Source organism: Aythya ferina (assembly GCF_964211825.1).
Source record: "Aythya ferina genome assembly, chromosome: 2".
Classification (NCBI taxonomy): Eukaryota; Metazoa; Chordata; class Aves; order Anseriformes; family Anatidae; genus Aythya; species Aythya ferina.
The window spans coordinates 92,019,605-92,037,802 of NC_140297.1; the positions used below are offsets into that span (position 1 = coordinate 92,019,605).

The 18,198-nt window shown below is 41.9% G+C and overlaps 1 protein-coding gene and 1 long non-coding RNA gene across 2 annotated transcripts; both read right to left on the reverse strand.

The window, feature by feature from the left end:
* Nucleotides 1-1,923: 1,923 nt before the first annotated feature.
* LOC311431789 lies at nucleotides 1,924-7,489 on the reverse strand. Its single transcript, XR_014689644.1, has 2 exons — nucleotides 5,664-7,489; nucleotides 1,924-5,117 (listed from the first exon to the last, which is right to left on the reverse strand). It is a non-coding gene; the product is annotated as an uncharacterized lncRNA (long non-coding RNA).
* Nucleotides 7,490-9,202: 1,713 nt separating this feature from the next.
* FRRS1L (ferric chelate reductase 1 like) lies at nucleotides 9,203-16,589 on the reverse strand. Its single transcript, XM_084509678.1, has 5 exons — nucleotides 16,263-16,589; nucleotides 15,062-15,146; nucleotides 14,442-14,580; nucleotides 11,027-11,273; nucleotides 9,203-10,566 (listed from the first exon to the last, which is right to left on the reverse strand). The coding sequence occupies exons 1-5, from the start codon at nucleotides 16,504-16,506 to the stop codon at nucleotides 10,394-10,396; spliced, it is 888 nt and encodes a 295-aa protein (XP_084365804.1). The 5' UTR covers nucleotides 16,507-16,589; the 3' UTR covers nucleotides 9,203-10,393.
* Nucleotides 16,590-18,198: the final 1,609 nt, after the last annotated feature.

Consider the following 18,198-nt stretch of genomic DNA (forward strand, 5'->3'; position numbering starts at 1 on the left):
TACCTAGCAAATAAGTAAGCTTCTCACTTCCATCTGCTGCTGCATTAGTGCCTATGACTGTGTGTGTGCTGAATTTAAGCTGTTTGAGTCTTCTCTCAAACAATTCCAGGTACCCACCCACAGTTCTTATTCACTCCTTGTGCAGCTGCAAGTTCCAGGCTGCCTTAAAAGTGCTACCAAAACATGGGATGCTGAGGTGGCCAGGAAGCATGGCAGGCAGACAACAGCAAGTTAACAATGATTTATACCTGTAATAACCGCAGGAAACTATGCAATAGCTCAGTAACAAAGCCACCAGATGTCAGCACTAGCCTGTACACTTGGAAAATAAGTCTTGAGAAATCTTTTTTTTTTTTTTTTTTTTTTTTAAGCTCTGTAGAGCTCAATATTTGTGATCACTCAGCTGGGGTTAATCTAATTTCATTAATTCACCGCAGTTTAATAGAAAAGTAATCTCTTCAGATGAGTGAAAAAAAAATATTTAAACCACTACAGATTCAATAAGAGCAGGACCAAAGGAATAAAATATACGTAACCCTTTAAGTTCATCATTCGGATGTAAACCTTGTATTTTTAGGTGACCAGTGCATACCTTTGTATTTTAGCCTACAGGAAAAAGTTAATCTTTTATGCAGATTCACCAGATTGTTAAAGTAAGATGACTCCAAGTTAAATATGATTTACAAAATAGTGGTGAAAAGAAAATGAAAGCCAGCCCTTAGGAGCAGGAGGTCTGGAAATACCCAATGATTACAGCAGTGACTGACTGTATTGTGGAAACAACTTTGTTCAAGGGTTTTGTTAAAGTAAATGGCATTCCCAGTGCGTAGCACCAGAACTATTCAGGGGCAGAGTCTTGTTAAGTTAATGAGGGGAATCAAATGCACGGTGGTAAGGCACAGCAGTCAACAGCATCAACAAAAAGATGTGCATTCAGTGGGCCAGCACACAAAAGCACTAATAATCTGGGATGCACAAGATCTAGAGCACTATCTCTCAGGGTTAGCCCACATGGCAGCTGTGTGCTTGGAACAAGAGCTGGATCTACGCTGACCTGAGTGACAGAAGGGTATTTTGGGCTTGTCTGGTTTGTGACAAAATGCCTTACCAATCACCAAACATTATATGGTGCAACATGGAGTAAAAATCTAAGACCTGCTGTTGATCATGACCACTTGGATTGTGCACAAGCAGGAGACGTTCACGAGACCCACCCTTTCTTGCATTGCAGCCTGCAGCTTCAGGGTAGCAATACTGCATACACAAACAGAGCACACACCATAAAAGCACTGTATTTCTTGGTGCCTTGAGCCAATTCTTCTCAGCCTGTCAGCAAAGAGCTAAAATGCATACCCAAGCTTGAGAGATCTTGGAAATTGAAGTTTCCCTTTTTGAGAAACTTCTAGAGCTGCTGTTGCTTGCTGAATGCTGAGACTTCCTCCCCTCCCCGTTTCCAATCTCCAGCTTAATTTCATCGTCTTTTTTTTGCAAAAGCCTGTTCTCACCACTTCAGGAGCTGCTCTGGTTGGCCATGCAATGGGGCAGCGATGACAGCAGGACACCCCAATTTAAAATAGTTATCACGATTGAAGCTGCATCACACCAGTTACAAACACACAGCAGAGGTCACCACAGGAACCCCTGCATTCTTTTTACTTCATTTGTTAAGATACAGACGATTGCTTTTACTTACAGCTTCACAGCAATTCTGATGGTGGAAAGAAAAAAAAAAATTGTCTCCCACGTCTGTTAAGTTGCTATTGTGACCAGTCTCACTGACTTGCATGGAATTACGCAGGATAAATTCAAGCCCATGGCACGGGAAGGAATTATTAACACAACACAGGGCAGCAGCAGAGACTTTAGCCTCTCAGAGAACTTCTTTTTCTCCCTTTCACAAATGCCATACCACACATTTTCTTAGACTAAAAAAGCATTTATTATAACAGGTTTATAAATATCGTTGTATGTCACTGTCAAATGGCGAAGAAGGCTCACTTTAACACCAACATTTAGTATAAAACAGATGTTACAAAGCAGTATTTTAGGGCATGCATTGATTGTAAAATAGTCCCATAGGTCACCACAATTTCATTATCTATTCATCCAGCGTTATTTTTTCAAAAAGACTACTGCATGAATATAAATAAGTTTGATGATTACTTCTGGACTACAAAGCCCCAGCTCGGCACTCCCACCCAGCCAAAAGCTCATCGTCTTCAAATGGATGCTGGGTGTTGGCAGACAGAACTGAGCCTACAAAAAGGCAGAATACCAGCTAACACTATACTTACAAAGTGCTTATTTGTGTGTTTTATCTATGTATGTTAGATTGAAGTTTACTCTTGAGAGCACTGAACAAAATCAAAAGGTACAGCTGACATTTCAGCTTCACTTTACGTAACACAACACCAAGTGGCAAGAGTTAATGCACTTATGACAGTCTGCTTACTTGCAAAGAGGTTAAGGCAAACCAGACCTCAGGATATATTAATCAGAAATACCAAGACATACCAGGCATCTGTCTTAACCTAAACAGAACTCACCACGCTTCAAATATGTTAACAAAATTTATCTCCCTAAATGAAGGCTGGGGGCATCACACAGAAGTATCACGGTCCCATTTTCCCAATGAAGTTAAGAGGTTTGGAATTTCATCTTAGACTTTCCGTGTCAAGATTTGAGTGATACTTCCAGTTTAAGAGAAGATTATTGCGGTAGTTTTTTCAATTTGATTTTTATCACTGGTTTCATATCACCAGCTATGAAAAACTGAAAAAACAAAACATTGCTTTCCGAATATCTCTGAAGCAGATATAATATTTTGTGTTTAAACAATAAGCCTTTCTCCTCCTAGATTTTAAACATGACATCTGTGTCTTCTCTGCAATTATCCTAATATTCTATATGACATAATTTCTCTTACTTCTTGAACTGCCTTTTTTTTTTTTATATCTTATTTAGAAAAAAGAAGAAAATAATGGGAGGCTGATTTTTGTACCGAAGAAGTCAACAAAAGTTAGTACATAAAAAAATGAAAATATAATACCCTAGTAGGCAACATGTCAGGTTTGCATATATTTTTGGACAATGATACAGAAGAAAATATCACCTACAAGTAAGGGAACATGTAAGATTCTGTCTTTTTTGTTGTTGTTGTTGGAAAGTACAGCCTATTGTTTAGTTTTTAAACTGCCTTCTATACTTTTCAGATTTGCACACGTACACACTAATACATTTAAAAAATTTACTCTGCCTAAATATTAAATCTGGGAAGAATAATTTTCACGAATATGAACTTTGCAGATCACTGTTGTGAAAAATCAGCAAGGATGTTTTTACTCCTTTGCACAGAATCTAGGTGATTTTTTCCTTTAGTTTAGTCCTCTACTATTACCATCTCATGAAATTGAACCAAAAGGTGTGAAGATTAAGAGAGAGCTGTGAGACTAAATTCTAGTCCCTCTGATGGGACTCTAGACACCTCTGTGGAAGGTGTCCCTGACCGTGGCAGGGGGTTGGAGCCAGATGCTCCTTAAGGTCCCTTCCAACCCAAGCCATTCTAGGATAAATTCAGTAATGCTCAGCAATTGCTAGTCGCCACGAAACGTTCATTGCCACAAGTAGGCATTGAAGCCATAGAAGAATTGCAGCTGTTGGGTACTTTTGAAAAATCCAGTTCTTTAAAAATCCAATTTCTTTAAAATACCTTTAGAGAATGTTTCTTAAAAGTGCCATAGAAAATTTCACCTTGTAAGGACGTTCCTAAATACACTCTAAATGCAGATCAAAATTAGCCTATCCTGAGAAGCAGCCTTTCTATAAACATGGGTGGTGAAGCTCTACATATGCTCCAACCTCACATCAGTGAAAGAACATCCCTACTTCAGTGAGGAACATGGAAGCAAGTTAGAAATTAGTACAATTCAAATTATTTAGCAATCCAAGAAAAGATAAAAATCTGCCCTTTTCCTTACAGCAGATTCTTTGCTATTGCCAATGCAATCACAGATTTTCAAAGAAAGTAATACCTGTTCTGTCTGCTTTTTCACATCTATTGACTCCACAAGCTGTACAAGTCCTCCTTAACATTTCAAAATTACACTGATTTTACCTCACTATCTGAGTCCAAATTAGAGAAGTTAAATTACAGAGTACACACAAATAGTTTTACCAAACTCAATGTAAAATTGAAAAAGTGACCCAATTGATTTTTTTCCTACTAATAGAAGGTGAAGAAAAGGGAAGTTTACCTAGATCTTATTCTGTATCTGCAAAAAAATCAGACATATAAATTGCACAGAAATAGCTAGAAAGGAGAAAAAAAAAAAAAAAAAAAAAAAAAGCAGCGATGAAAAGTTGGCATACGGTAAATAAATATAAATGATTTTCTTTTGATTAATTTTTGTACTCAGGAAATTAAGACTTTCTTTACAGCCATCAACAGGCTTCCAGTTAGATCTCTATCTGAGCTGGGCAGGCTGTGGAAGGACTGCAGTAGGCATTATCACACTGTTACAGAAATAACGATAATGAAATTTTAATTAGGGGAAGAGACAATGGACAAAGAAAGCTGTTAAGACTTAGAGCTCCCACCTTCTGAGACTTGAACTGCCACAGCCAAGCAGTTTGCAAAATGGCCAGTGAGCAGGTACGTGTGCAGCAGCCAACTGTTGCTGCTGTGCGGATGGTCCTGATGTGTTTTTTCTATATTTAAGGGCAAGATCAAGCCTCTAGCTCAAGCCTTGAAGTTCCCTGGTAGTACATATCTCAAGGTATGAATCTGACCATCTGCCCGCATCATCCCTTACACAGCTAGGACCTGTATAAAAGTTAAAGTCTTGTTCAAGTCAGATTCCGCACCTTTTCATATCAAGTAGTATTTTCATGTGATTTACATGTGGCAGAGCCAAAGTCATGCACGAACGGGAAGTTTGACGTAACCATCAACCCGTCCTTTTCCTTCAGCCTTACTAACAAACTCTCCACTCTTCTATCCTGAAGCATTGGAGGTCACCTCTGCCTCATCGTACAGCTCCACCTGTTCTTCACACCGTGGCATCAGGGCTGAGATGGAGGATGCCAGTTCATGCAGGGTGTGCAGCACATGCACAATTCTGTGAAGCACCAAAACAACTGTAATATTGAAATGTTTCTACTCCTACCACAAATTTAAGGCTCTGGACCTTGTATAAAATATTAGCACTTTTAGAATAGGCATCTGTAGAAAAGAGTGATATTAGACCTTTCGTAATTCGCTCTGTGAAATATGTTCCTTTCTCCTAAAGCTACTACTGAATGCTTTTCTCTGGGGAAACCGTGTGGAGAAGTTAAAAAATTAAAATACACCTGCTACACATTAGTGTGGTAAACCAAGGGGTCACAAAATGTAATTTAAATGCCGGTAAAAAGCTACCAGATATAAGTTCCAGTTCTGCCCCTAGAGAGCAGCACAGTGCAAACCTCCAGCACCACCCCCAAAAAAGAAAAGGTTAGAAATCAGAGTCTATTCCACAAAAGGAGAATTTACAATTTACTTCTCTTTAAAGGGGTTTTTAAATGTCTGGTGCATTAGAGGGACAGGAAAGTAAGGATAATTAAAAAGATTTGGGAGGATCCCTGCCTCTTTCCTCCCCCTACAGCTTACAGCAGTATTTACTTACAGGTAAGTGGAGTAATGTCCACAGCACAGATTTCTAACCATGACCTGGGTAATCATGAAGACAGCTGTGTTTCCATCCTCCTTATCCACTAACTCCTCTTCACAGCTGGGCTAAAACTTCTCAGGATCCAGATGCTAAATCGCACGCGGCAGCTGTGGGAAGGAGTACAGGACATAGGCTAGCGACAAGGACAGATCTTTTCAGAGGAAAACTGGGCATTGGCACTCACAGTAGGAATATCACCCACAATTTGGCAAAAGAAGGTAGACATATTTAAGGGATTTAGTGTCGGATGGGCCATGCTGTTGGTTATTTCCACTTCACAATAGTCATTGAGTACATGGAGACAGGCGAAGAGCTTTTCTTCCTCGTCCAGCCCCAGGATATGGAGCCCCAAGCCAGCTTCAGAGCTACCATCAGCGTGCTGATGCGCACAACACTCCAGTTATTCTCTAATTCTTGTGTTAAAGACTGGAAAAGTCAGTGCCAAACACAACCTTTGGCAACGTTTAACCCAGCCTGGGGAAGTTCCATCAGATTAAGGCAGCTATAAATGCTTATTTTCTTGCTGTCCAAGAATTGCAAACACAATCCATCAATAAGGACACAGAGGCCTCAGAGGGATTTCAAAATTCCTAATCAATATATACTCTTTCAAAAACAGAGCAATTCCCTTATAATTAGAGGATTTCGGATGAAAGCTTCACCCTGTATCCAGTGACATTTTAAAATCTGCTAGGCTTTGTTTGGAAGAAAAAAGCCAAATCAGCATCTAGAGGTATCTCAACTATACTTAAAAATAGTTATTTGAATCCACCGAAGGAAAACAAACTTTATAAAGGTCTGTTCTCTCTGCTTTTTTTACCCTTCCCCACCCTACTCTTCACTAATTTCACGCCTAACTTACTATTTGTAGTGGAGTACCTATCAGACTCCACAGTCAAAAATCAAAGCCCCTTTGTGAGAAGCACTGTCACAAAGGATCTCATTTCTTTATCAAATAGCTTATAAGCATATATACATTACAGGCAAGGTGGACAGAGGGAGCAGAAGGTGGGATCGTGTTTAGTGTCACATGCAATGGTCACAACTGAATGCTGTTGCGCGTGGAAAGAATAATATACTCAAGCTTGCTAATTAGTGCTTTGTGGTCTTTTCCAGTGCTATCATTCTAATTAATTATCTTTCTAATTAACATTCAAAATCGAATTTCCAAAGGCCACCATACTCTAAACGTTACTTTTCTAAACCTTATGTTTCTATATTAGGTCACCCTGCAGCAAGACACTCTCCCTCTCAAAATGAAAGCATTTTCTAAATGTGCTGCTGCTTGCTAGTAGGCACCATAAGGAATCTAGAAGTGGTTTAATGTGGAGAAGGAGCTTTCTTCTGAGGGAGACGTTTTCCTTTGTTTTATATTGGTACACATTAAATAGAGAAGTCAAAAAAAAAGGAATTGAAATGCCATATTCACTTTAAAATTACTTTGAAGAAAGCTGCTTTTTAGTGATTTTGTACAGCAGGGATCAATCCTGCTTTTCAGTCTTAAGAAAGAAAACATGAAAAACAAAACACTTCCCATGACAAGTTAATGTGCCCACTCAAATGTTAAGACAGCAGGTACCACACAAAGTTAAGTACCATTGAATTAAAGCCTTTTCATTTCTCTTATTACATTTTTGTCCTCATACTTACTCCCAAATACTAATTTCTAAATACTTGCACATTCTTTGTACAAGATTTGTGTTCCTGCTTTTTCCACTCTGAAGAGTGACTCTCAAAGTACCACAATACAACAAACTTTTTTCACTGAAAAGAAAAAAAAAAAAAAACACCTTACCCCAACTCCTGCTTCTAATTTGGTATTTTCAGCTCTCCTTAAGCTTTCTGCAAAGCATTTAGAGAAAGAATTGTAGCTTTTCTCAGATGTATGAAGTAGTACCTAAAATTTTAGAACAGTTTACTGGAGAGTAGTAACAAAGCAAAACTCAATCATCAACTTAAATGCCAAATAACAGATTGCCTTGCTGCTTGTTGTGGACTTTTATTTCCTCCCATTTGATTAGAGACGCTTAATTAGTGCTAATTAGGTCCTTTGAAGTTTGGGTCAAAAGATTTTTTTTTAGAAGTGCACATTTCTGCTTATAGTTCAAAAAGAGGAAAGTACAACAAAGCCACCAGGCAGCACACTTAGAAGTAACCCTTAAAAAAAAAAATGGATAGAAAAAAGAAAGAAACTGTATTTCTCCCCTAATTCAGCACATGGTACAGCTGGGGCCTGAAGCAGTTTCTGCTGTGCACTGGGTGTCTCCGTAAGTGGCTGTGCTTCAGCTCTGAATTCGCTGTTGCTTTAGAGCCTGAACGTTCAACCTTGAAGCAGCTCTGACTCCCAGTGGGCTGCCTCGCAGTGGAAAGCAGCTCCGCGTGTGTGTTGTACATTTACCGTGGTATCATTACTGTCATCTTTAACGTACCTCTGAACCCGGGTCCAGCCAGGCTGCCTTGCATCCAGCACTGTGTTAAAGAAGTGAAGAGGAGCCCAAATGGGCTTCTATCGTACTTCAGTACCTTTCGATTATTAAATTAAGTCTTTTAGTGGGTAATCAGGGAAACGCCTGAAACCAAACCAGTAAATTACAAGGCCATAAACTAAAGCAACCCTGAAGCTACTTTAAATAGCAGCAATCTCTGCGAAGGAGCTGTGCTATCTCAGCTCCCGCAACTGCCTACACTTTAGCATAAAGGAGAAGGAATTTGCCCGAACGATTTCTTCACTTCAGCTGGTTGCTTAATATAAAACTCATTAACCATGACTTCAGCTCTCTGCTTCAGCCGCTCTTATGCCCAAATTTTACAGCCATGATGGTCCAAAGCTTGACCTTCCCCATCAGGTGGTTTCCACTAAATATTTTATCAGATAATGAGTTGGTTTTTCAGCTTGCAAGAGGTAATTTATACTAAGTAAGCTACTGTATACACTTTTCAAGTTCATTTCCCTCTGAATTCCTCTCTCCCCTCCTGAACTCCAGGTCCAGCAATTTTAAGCAAACAACTCCTTAAAGACATCAATGCAAGTATTACATGTTACAAAGTAAGCTTTCTTTTAAAATGGGGGCAAGGGAGTTGTGATGGAGACAAATTCCTTTCCAAACCTATTTTTAAATACTTAAAGCATAGGTTTCAAGAATGCAGAGCCTAAAAAAAGTATGTCTATTAGCCTCAGTCTGTGAATAATGGTGCAAACCCAGCAAAGCCAGTTCCTTTTTTTACACTCTATGCAGCAACGAAAATACAAAGGAGGTCCACTGCATATTTTAACAGCTCCTGCATTACAGAGTCCTCAAGCGCATGACATTAGAGAGAGTTTTGGTGCAATGATGCAAGTTGGGAAGTAAGCAAGCAACCTTATCCAAGCACGTTCAACTGTTCCATGGATGTGTCATACGCTTCCTGCTAACGAAGTACAGAAAATCTCCACACAAACTCACATTTTTTCAGAGTTTTACATGGCTCATAAAATACATTCTGACACTTTCCAGTTTGATAAGATTTAGTGTTCATCTTTACAGCATTTATTGGTGATAAAATTTCTGGTGTATTTCCTCTTCAGACCATCTTTTTCTACAGTAACTTCATTTTAGCAATGATTTGATGAAATTAAAGATACCGATCCTTTTATTAATTCCCATCTCTCCTTACAAATAATCTCTTATATTTCCATTTCTTTATAAGCACGCATCAGCTGCCCATATTCATCTTTAACATGAACAGGATATACAGGCATACAACACAGGAAAAAAAAAAACAGATTTCTCGGTACTACTGCACAACTACTTAAAAACATTATTTACATGTCAGCAATATCACTGTTTTGTTGTAAAAAGAGAAAAAAGGAGTTTATTCACTGGGAGGATATCCTATGGCTTGTTGGGAACTTCTCTGTGTTTTAAACTTGTTTTTCCTATGGATGGGGAATTTAAATAACTGCATTCTCCCTTCCCCTTATTTAAATAACTTCATATCTCACTCATAAAAGAAGTAGCCTTTATTTTCAGGAAGGGTGTTGAAACACTATTGTTATGAAGACATTCATCGCTTCTTCTCTACTGAAGAAAAATCCTGTTCATGCTTGATTATGCAAGTTTAGTCTTGGAAAGTACCAGAGCAAGAAAACCTTGATAAATATTAAAAAAATAAATTAAAAAATGGGATTACTGAAGGTTAGGTTTTAAACTTCAGTGTCAGTATTCTGATCTTAAGTTCAGAAACTGCACCTGGGAGTTGTTCTGTCTGCACCAGAATTACCAAACAGCACTGTAATGTTTTCCCAAATTTGCTTTCTGGGAGCAGTATGGAAGGCAATTTTGTTACTTGATAAGACGTCCATCACTAGGCTCTCCTAAACACACACACAGACACCTCTCCCAAACACACACACACACGCGTGCACACACACACATTCATTTTACAAAAGTCTTTTCTTCTTTAAGCGAGTAGTCACAACACTGAAAACATTGTCCTACTTGTTCACTGATTATTCTTAAATGATTTGTCACCACTCTGCCGCTCAGAAATGGTTACTTCCTTCTTCTGAGAAGCTAACTATGTCCAAAAGCAGCGAGATGATGATGGTGGTGTGATATAAATCCCAATAAAAAACGCATCATCCATCCGTGTATCCGTCCATCCTGAGAAACTTTCACTGACAAATCCTTGCTACTTTCCAGAGGTCACGGGGTTCCCATCAATAAATAGAAGGTCAGTGCAACAATGAGGAGCAAGCAGAATGGAGAAGAGAAGGTCTGATAGGCAGCTGATGGCATGAAAATATCTTCGTACTTGTAAATACTGACCACACGCTCTGATACAGGTGGTGAGTCTATATCATGACGAGTTATAGAACCTTTAATAGGTAAAAGCAGAAAGAAATAATGTCAGGTGCATTTTTTTTTTCTGTAACTTTGTCAAAGAAATAGGCAGAAAGACAAGTAATTTCCAAACCTAGAGGAGCATGCACTGTTACACTGTCAGTGAGTAGTTGTCTGATTTCTGAAATTAAACATCGGAATAAAACAAGTGAAATTCAAGTAAACAATAAACACTCCTCAAAGGAATTCAGAACTTCCAGCTGTGAATTATCCTTACTTAAATTTAGCTTTGGGGAGTGGGGATAATAGCTACATAGCCAAGAAAATGTGACATGGAGGACTCTGCCAGCTTGCTCACCTTCCTGTTTATCCGTTCTTAAGCCAGATGCTGCCATAATTTTAGTTCATTAAGAAAGGAGGGGGTCTAGTAAGAATGAGGAAAGGCATTATCATATTTTGGTACCTCAGCTGTTGGTAGCACCGATATTGACTTACCCTGAATGGCTGGACCCCACGCAAACAGGTAGTACCAACTCAAGTGCAGATCCACGATCGTTTCCTCTCGGGGAACATACACGGGACGCTTGAATCGACAAGTTACACGATTGTTCTCAAAAACCCCTTCTTCATCTCTGGCAGGATTTCTCTGGATTTCCTTAGCCCACTGGCCAACGTTATAGAAGTGCTGTATTCGGACTCTTCCGTTGTCATCATGAACACAAGCCATGACATCATCTCCTCCCTACATGGTAAAAACATTTAGGTAGAAGGAAAACAAAGAGCGTCACAAAGCATTTCCTCATTTATGTACATAATTTTAACTATTAAAAACAAAGACACAGGACTCTCGTTCACTTTTTTTTAGTTATATATACACAAATAGTCTTTTCCCAGCAATGTTTCTTCATTTAGACTGAACAGCACAGAGTAAACATTAATATATGCTTACCCTTACTGCCTCTGCATTTTCTTCTGGATCTTTCTAAGATCCATAACAACCTAACATACATAATCTATTTATAGACATAGTATTGCCCTGACATCACACAATTAATTGACTGGTAGAAGGCTGTTTTCTTCTGTAACATGTCAAGTTCTGGGATCCTGCTTCAGGAAAACTGGCAGCCTTGAACCCTTGCTGTGTGCAAAACCCACTGCATCAACATCACGGACAGAAAAGCAATCTAACTTAATAAGATAGAGGAGATGAATCTACTCAGTCTGGGCAAATAATAGCATCAAGTACAGTCTGTCTTTTCTAATCTCTTGTCATGTTCACTTACAAGAATATCACTTCTCAGCTATCTTAAGAGAAAACACAAAATGTTCAGCAAACAGTGACAGAATAGAGAATACCACAGAAGACAAGGAAAGGCTAGTTGACGTGTGCTTCTCCCCATAACATACACAGCCACCAACCAAAGAAAGGACAGAAAGAAGTGAGACAATTATTCCTATAGGTCATTCACAGAAAGATTATACAGTTACTGGAACGGTTATTCACGGTAACTATCATAGTGGAGCGCTCAAGAATTAGCATTAATTTTAGGAGTGCTATCTTGTAGAAGCCCCTGTGTCAAGGTCCATCCAAACACCGTGCAAGTTTGATGTGTGGCATTTCACTGAATGCCAGTGCTGTGGGGATCCGCACCGTGTTAAATGCAGGTCCTCATTCTACACCAAAAATCTCTGTGATAGGACACGCTGATGACACAATCAATGCTCGTGAGCACCATCTCTCAGTTCTTTGTTATAAGGAAAAAGGTGCAGTGCAACTATTCCTATGTAAATTTGTAAAAGACATGCCGAAAGTTAAGGGAAAAGGGAACAGCTACGTAAAACACATGCTTGAACACTTTTTGCACCTCAGTACTGCTGCAGGCTACCTTTCCAGCTTCTGTCCTGAGCCTGTCACTGCTTTCCATAACTTATTTGCCACGTTTACATGTTGTACCTCTGAGCACCAATGCCTCATTTTTAAGTACAAAGAGTTTTCACAGCTTTTCACAAGGAAAGAAAAAAAATCATTTTGAACCTCAGCAGGCATGGAAGTCTACAAGTGCAAAAGCATAATGTTATTTGAGACAAAGAAATAGGTCATAGGACTTTTTAAAAATCTACTGAGAATCCAATGTACTTTTTTTTCCCCTGAACTTCTCTATCCAGGCCACAGCATTTGGATTAGGGCCTCCAAGGTACAGCCCGCTTCTCACAGCCAAGCTGTTTCAATGGAAAGTCATTTTCCCAGTAAAGTCTGTGTATCCCAGGACACCAAATACTGCATTAAACAGGATGGGTGAGGGATGTGACAGAAAGCTTGCCAAGGTAACACTAACAAATTGATAATCATACTCATAACTGATCATCTCTTTAAAGTCTGTCTAACTACTGAAGTTCAGTCTTTGCTTTAAAGCGGTGGCAAGGCAGATCTATTGCAGGTACATCAGAGTTACAAATTGGTAAATGATCTCTGACAGCTTGAGGCCAAAACTTTAAAGCTGCTGAGCTGCTCTGAAAATCCTATTGAATACTTGCACTTCTAGGCGTCTAAACTCCTCCCAAAATTTAGCTATAATATTATTCCTCAAATTAAACATGAACTGGTCCTTACAACATGAACTGCTCTTTATGACACAGAAGATTGCTATCCTTGCTGTGCTTATTTGCAGCATCATACTAAGGCATAGTTATTAATGAGTGAAAAGCACCTACCCTTGCATTTTCTATTTCTCATTTTGGGTCTGACAAAAGGTTTTTAAGTCAGTGCAAATCTTCACTTTGCTTTTTGTGGCTCCTAGCTCAGGACTTCTAAGCTGTCCTTTTTCAAACTACTGCTTCCAGCTATACATAAAACACTCCTCTCTTCTGACTCGTGATATAGCACACAGACTCAGTATTTTCTGATATGCTCAGGAGCGTTTCTGTACAAGCACACCCACGTTATGAACTGCACTTTTATGCTAAACATTTTATAAAGAGCATAGTAAAACATGTGATGGTGGTGAGGCACTGGCACAGGCTGCCAGAGAAGCTGTGGATGCCCCATCCCTGGAGGTGTTCAAGGCCAGGCTGGATGGGGCTTTGGGCAACCTGGTCTGGTGGGAGGTGTCCCTGCCCATGGCAGGGGGTTGGAACTAGATGGTCCTTAAGGTCCCCTCCAACCCAAACCATTCAACGATTCTATGATGTTTATTGCTCAGTTATTTTTACAATCCATACATTATATATACATGCTCCTGTTTTGCTCAGTGAAACACAACGAAAAATAAGGCTTTTGAAGGAAAGAGTAAGTAAAAGAATATGCATAAAACCACACACAGTAAAATCCATGAGAGATAGAAGAAGAAATCTTAACAAGATTGTTTTCTAGAGCATGTATATAATTGAGTAGCAGCCATTTATTCACACCTTTGTGGCTTTCCTGGAACAACACACAGGTACAAAAGAAGAAGAAAAAAAAAAACAAAATCCAAAGTTTAGCAGTGAAATCCATATTTGTACTTCTGAAAGATTTCCTAAAGAATAAAATTATTTGCTATTTAGTTTTGGATGTACCTTTTGCGCAAGTAACACTGAAATAAAATACAACAGGACATTCCCACAGGAGTTGGCTTATGTCTGAGGGCTTTTCTAATAAAAAGACCAAAAGCTAGTAACATTCGGACAGTCAGAGCTAACCTAAAATGCTATTATAATATTTCGTTAAGAAGGGAAAGGACGTGTCAGTAAGGATGAGGCAGTCTTTTGGGAGGCAGCAGACCTGGCTCCTGCTCCCGGCTGGCTACTGAATGGTGCTTTGTTGTCAGCAAGTCAGTTTCTCCTTATATGCTCTGTCTCTGACAGATAAAATATAAACCATTTGTGTAATAGCATGTGAAAGTGTGTACATTGTCAACATAAAGAGTCTTACCATTTTCTTGTCTGAAGAAAACCCCACTGCCACCCAGCCATCGGTATCTGCACTCAGCTCAAACTCAACATCAGCTCCTATCCTCCGGTAACTCAGGAAATAGTCACAGGTCTCTGCATTACATCCAGGTTTACCGTACCTAAAGGGAATGGGAATTGCATGTAACCTTTCTTTTCAATTTGCTGCTATGGAGTTGATTATATTTCTGCAAGAAAATCTAAAAGAATGTATTTTGGTATAATGGCAGTAAAACATTTATTATGCTATACTGAAGTAGTACTATTAATTGTTCGCAACTATTACTTTTTTACAGTAAGAATATATAACATTTAACCATTATGGCAAGAAATTAATTACACATATTATCACTCTGTAGTCCTTCTGAGGCCTTGTTTTGTAAATGCCTCATGAAAATGAAAGAACCATTAAACAGTCTAGTCTGTAGCCATGACGTATATACTTAAATGTTTCCTCAAATAATGTAGTCCATAATTATAAAGTATGTTCTCAAATAATAGACTTATTTTTTTTAATGAATATAGAACATTGGCCAAGCTCTCAAATGCAATCAGTCAGCATTTGCAAACGTAAAGGTACCTGCATTTTTATCTCAGACTGACCTGAAGCATCCCTTAGTTTTTCCACAGTCATCCACTCTGATTTTTGCAAATGGATCCACAGGAGGTGCAGTAGGGAACGGGTAACCTGTATAATGAGAACAAACCATTACCAAATAAAATACAAGGCGTAAAAAGCAGTAACACTGAAGAGAAAGGGTTCCGATAGCATTTACTTTGCTAATAACTGAGCTGTATTGACACAGGACTACTTTGTCACAGGCACAATCCCTCAGCCAGAGGGTCCTGATACCAGTGTAACAGAGAGGAGTGAAAACAAAATTTTCTCAGGTTTGCAATGAAGAAGGATGCTGGAGCATGGCTTTGCTGCAGTGAGGGTGTGAGGTTTCTCACAGACAACGTCACGTTATGGCAGCATGAACACAGAGTGGGGCAGTCAGCTAATGAACAGGGATCTCCACTGAGCTAGCTTGTCGTGCACTCCTAGACCCCTTGGGAAACCTGTCAGAGAACTAAGTCTGACTCCTTAGCCACAAATGATGGTAGTAAGTCCAGGGCACCAGCCTCAGAGCTGTAGGCATGGATGCCGAACAGACCTTATCATAATTTTCCTTACGATACATTCTCCTTTCAAAACTAAATAAAATATTCACTGGATTAGAAGGTAGGAGTATCAAAATAGGGAACTGCCTGCGGTGATGGCCTGCAACCACCTGTGAACTAAGACACAAAAGAGCCAGACACTGAGGGATTCATGACTCTGGGCAACCACCTATCTGCTCTACGATAATGCACTGAAGAGACACCGACACGCCTGCAAACAGGACCCTTCCCCTCCTGCCTTGTAGATGCTAGCTTTTGATCCATCCCCCTTGACATTTATATATATTATTTTACTTACCCAGCTGCAAAACAAAGCACACCTAGCCAGACGCAAACCTCATCACACGCAAGATCAGCTTAATAATTACAAAACACAAGCAGCGGGGCGGGACGGGGCTGTGCCCGAGGGCGCTGTGGGGTCCCCGTGCTGTGGGGTCCCCGCGCCGTGGGGTCCCCGCAGGCGCCGCGCAGGCCGCGGCGGGCAGAAGATGGCGGCGGGCGCTGGCCTTCGTGCTGAACAACGCCGCCGCCGCCAGCCCCGCTCCCCACGGCTCCCCCATGCCCCGTCCCGTTTTGTCCCGTTTTGTCCCGTCCCGTTTTGTCCCGTTTTGTGCCGCCCCGTCCCGTCCCCGCAGCGCACCCTCCTCGGAGAGGTAGCGCAGGTCGTAGAACTCGCTGGCGAAGGTGCCGTACGAGGAGTCGTGGGGCGCCGCCTCGTCGCCCGGCTCCCCGCCGCCCGCCTCCCGCCGCCCTCCGCCGCCCTCGTCCGCCGGGCTGGCGGCGGAGCCGGCCATGAGGAGCAGCAGCAGCACCGGCAGCAGCAGCGGCACCGGCACCGGCAGCAGCCCCGGCAGCCGCCGGGCGCCGCGGCTCCGCTCCGCCATGGCGGCGGCGGCGGGGCGGGGAGGCGGCGGCGCCCGAGCGTGCCGTGAGGGGCGGCCGCCCCCGGCTCCTGCGCCACCGCCACCGCCAGCGCCACCGGCACCGGCACCGGCAGCGGGGAGAGGGCAGCGAGGAGCCGGGAGCCGCCCCGGGGCTGGGGGGGCGATGGGGAAGGGGACGGGGAGGTCCCAAAAGCGCCCCCGCGGGAGGGAAAGGGGCGGCCCGGCGGGGAGATGCGGGGTGGGCGCGGGGTGGTGGGGTGGGGTAGGGCTTGTGGTGTTGTGGTGTGGTATTGTGTGGTGGTATGGTGTTGTGGTGTGGTGTTATGTGGTGTTACGGTGTCCTGGTGTGGTGTGGAGTTGTGTTTTGTCGAGCGGTGTGGTGTTACGGTGTTGTGTCATCATCTTGTCTAGTGTGGTGTTTCCTTCTCTCCTATTTATGTCCATTTTTCCCATGATTTCTCAGACGGGATCGCAGAGCACCGCGGCTTAACGTCCACCCCAGGTAACACCAGCTGCTCCCCGTCCGGCCGCGCGTCCGTGCTTGGTCCCGTCTGCACGCCGCGTAACGCGATGGCATGAGTGTGGTGAGCCAGGCAGAAGGAGCAAAACCCTGCCTGGGTCTCCAGCGCCTTCCCCAGGCTCCTACAATCAGCCCTGGGCTCGTGGCTGGAAGTCTGGGGTCTGCTGGTGCTCGTGCTGTGCTACCTGTGGGTTCGTGGAGAAGCGACGGCTGTCCAGCCCTGTGCTCTTCTGCAGGGGCTGGGTTGCTGTCTTCTGGTGAGGACTGTAATCACTTTGTTATCTCGTTATGCATGACGGTGCTTCCCCTTCTAAGAGGCTGAACGGAGACTCTGAAAAACATTGGGTTTGGGAGGGGGATACTGAAGAACATGCCGTGGTCAGCAGTGCTCAGAAAATTAAAAGATCCCTCAATTTGCATCGTTCGTTTTTTAATACCGGTGACTGCACTGAGTTACTTTTTGGTGGTGTGCTGAGACTTCCCAAGATCTAGGCTGCATTAGGGGCGAGCTCATTCCTTCTGGCTGAGCAGTCGCTTGTAGTCCCGGACTATGCCCAGGTGCATCTAGCAGAGGATGTTAATTCCCACCTGCATGCTCCATCATCCGGTGGAACAGTGTGTGATTTCTCACCCCAAACAGAGGAACGGCCACACAGGGGCAAAAAATAAGGTGCAAAAGCAATTTTTGACCACGTGCAAATTCAGCGTGTTCCATAGTAGCCTCTGTAAAAAGCCATGGGTGACCAACACCAAGCTCAAGTACAAAATAATGAGTCGCTTATTCCCCCCTCACTGAGCTTGGAAAACTTTACCAGGCCAATGCAAACAAGCAAACAAACAGCAATAGAAAAAAAAACCTTATAAATCAGGCTAACAGGAAAATGAGGCTGTGGCTTTTTCTTTCTGGCAATAATCAACTCTGATGAAGGCTCCGCATCTCCTTTTGGAAATAGCTACCCAACTGCTGTAATGCCTGTGAAGAAGCATTTGCTCAGCAAGGGAACAGCTGTCAGCTGCGTGCTGTTTTCCCCTCCTAGGAAACAGGCTTGAGAGCACTTTGATGCAGGCGACGCTTCACAGTAATAGTAAACACCTAGGATATTTATCATGTATTGCTTGCACCTACATGAGAGCTATCCTTTTAAATCTGACAGCTGAGGTACTGTCTTTGA

Coding starts and splice junctions, on each gene's coding strand:
- FRRS1L (XM_084509678.1), bottom strand. CDS start 16,506: ATGGCGGAGCGGAGCCGCGGCGCCCGGCGGCTGCCGGGGCTGCTGCCG. Junction 11,274..14,441: donor TTTCTTCAGACAAGAAAATG/GTAAGACTCTTT, acceptor TTTACCATGTAG/GGAGGAGATGATGTCATGGC. Junction 10,567..11,026: donor GTGGGGTCCAGCCATTCAGG/GTAAGTCAATAT, acceptor TACCTATTAAAG/GTTCTATAACTCGTCATGAT.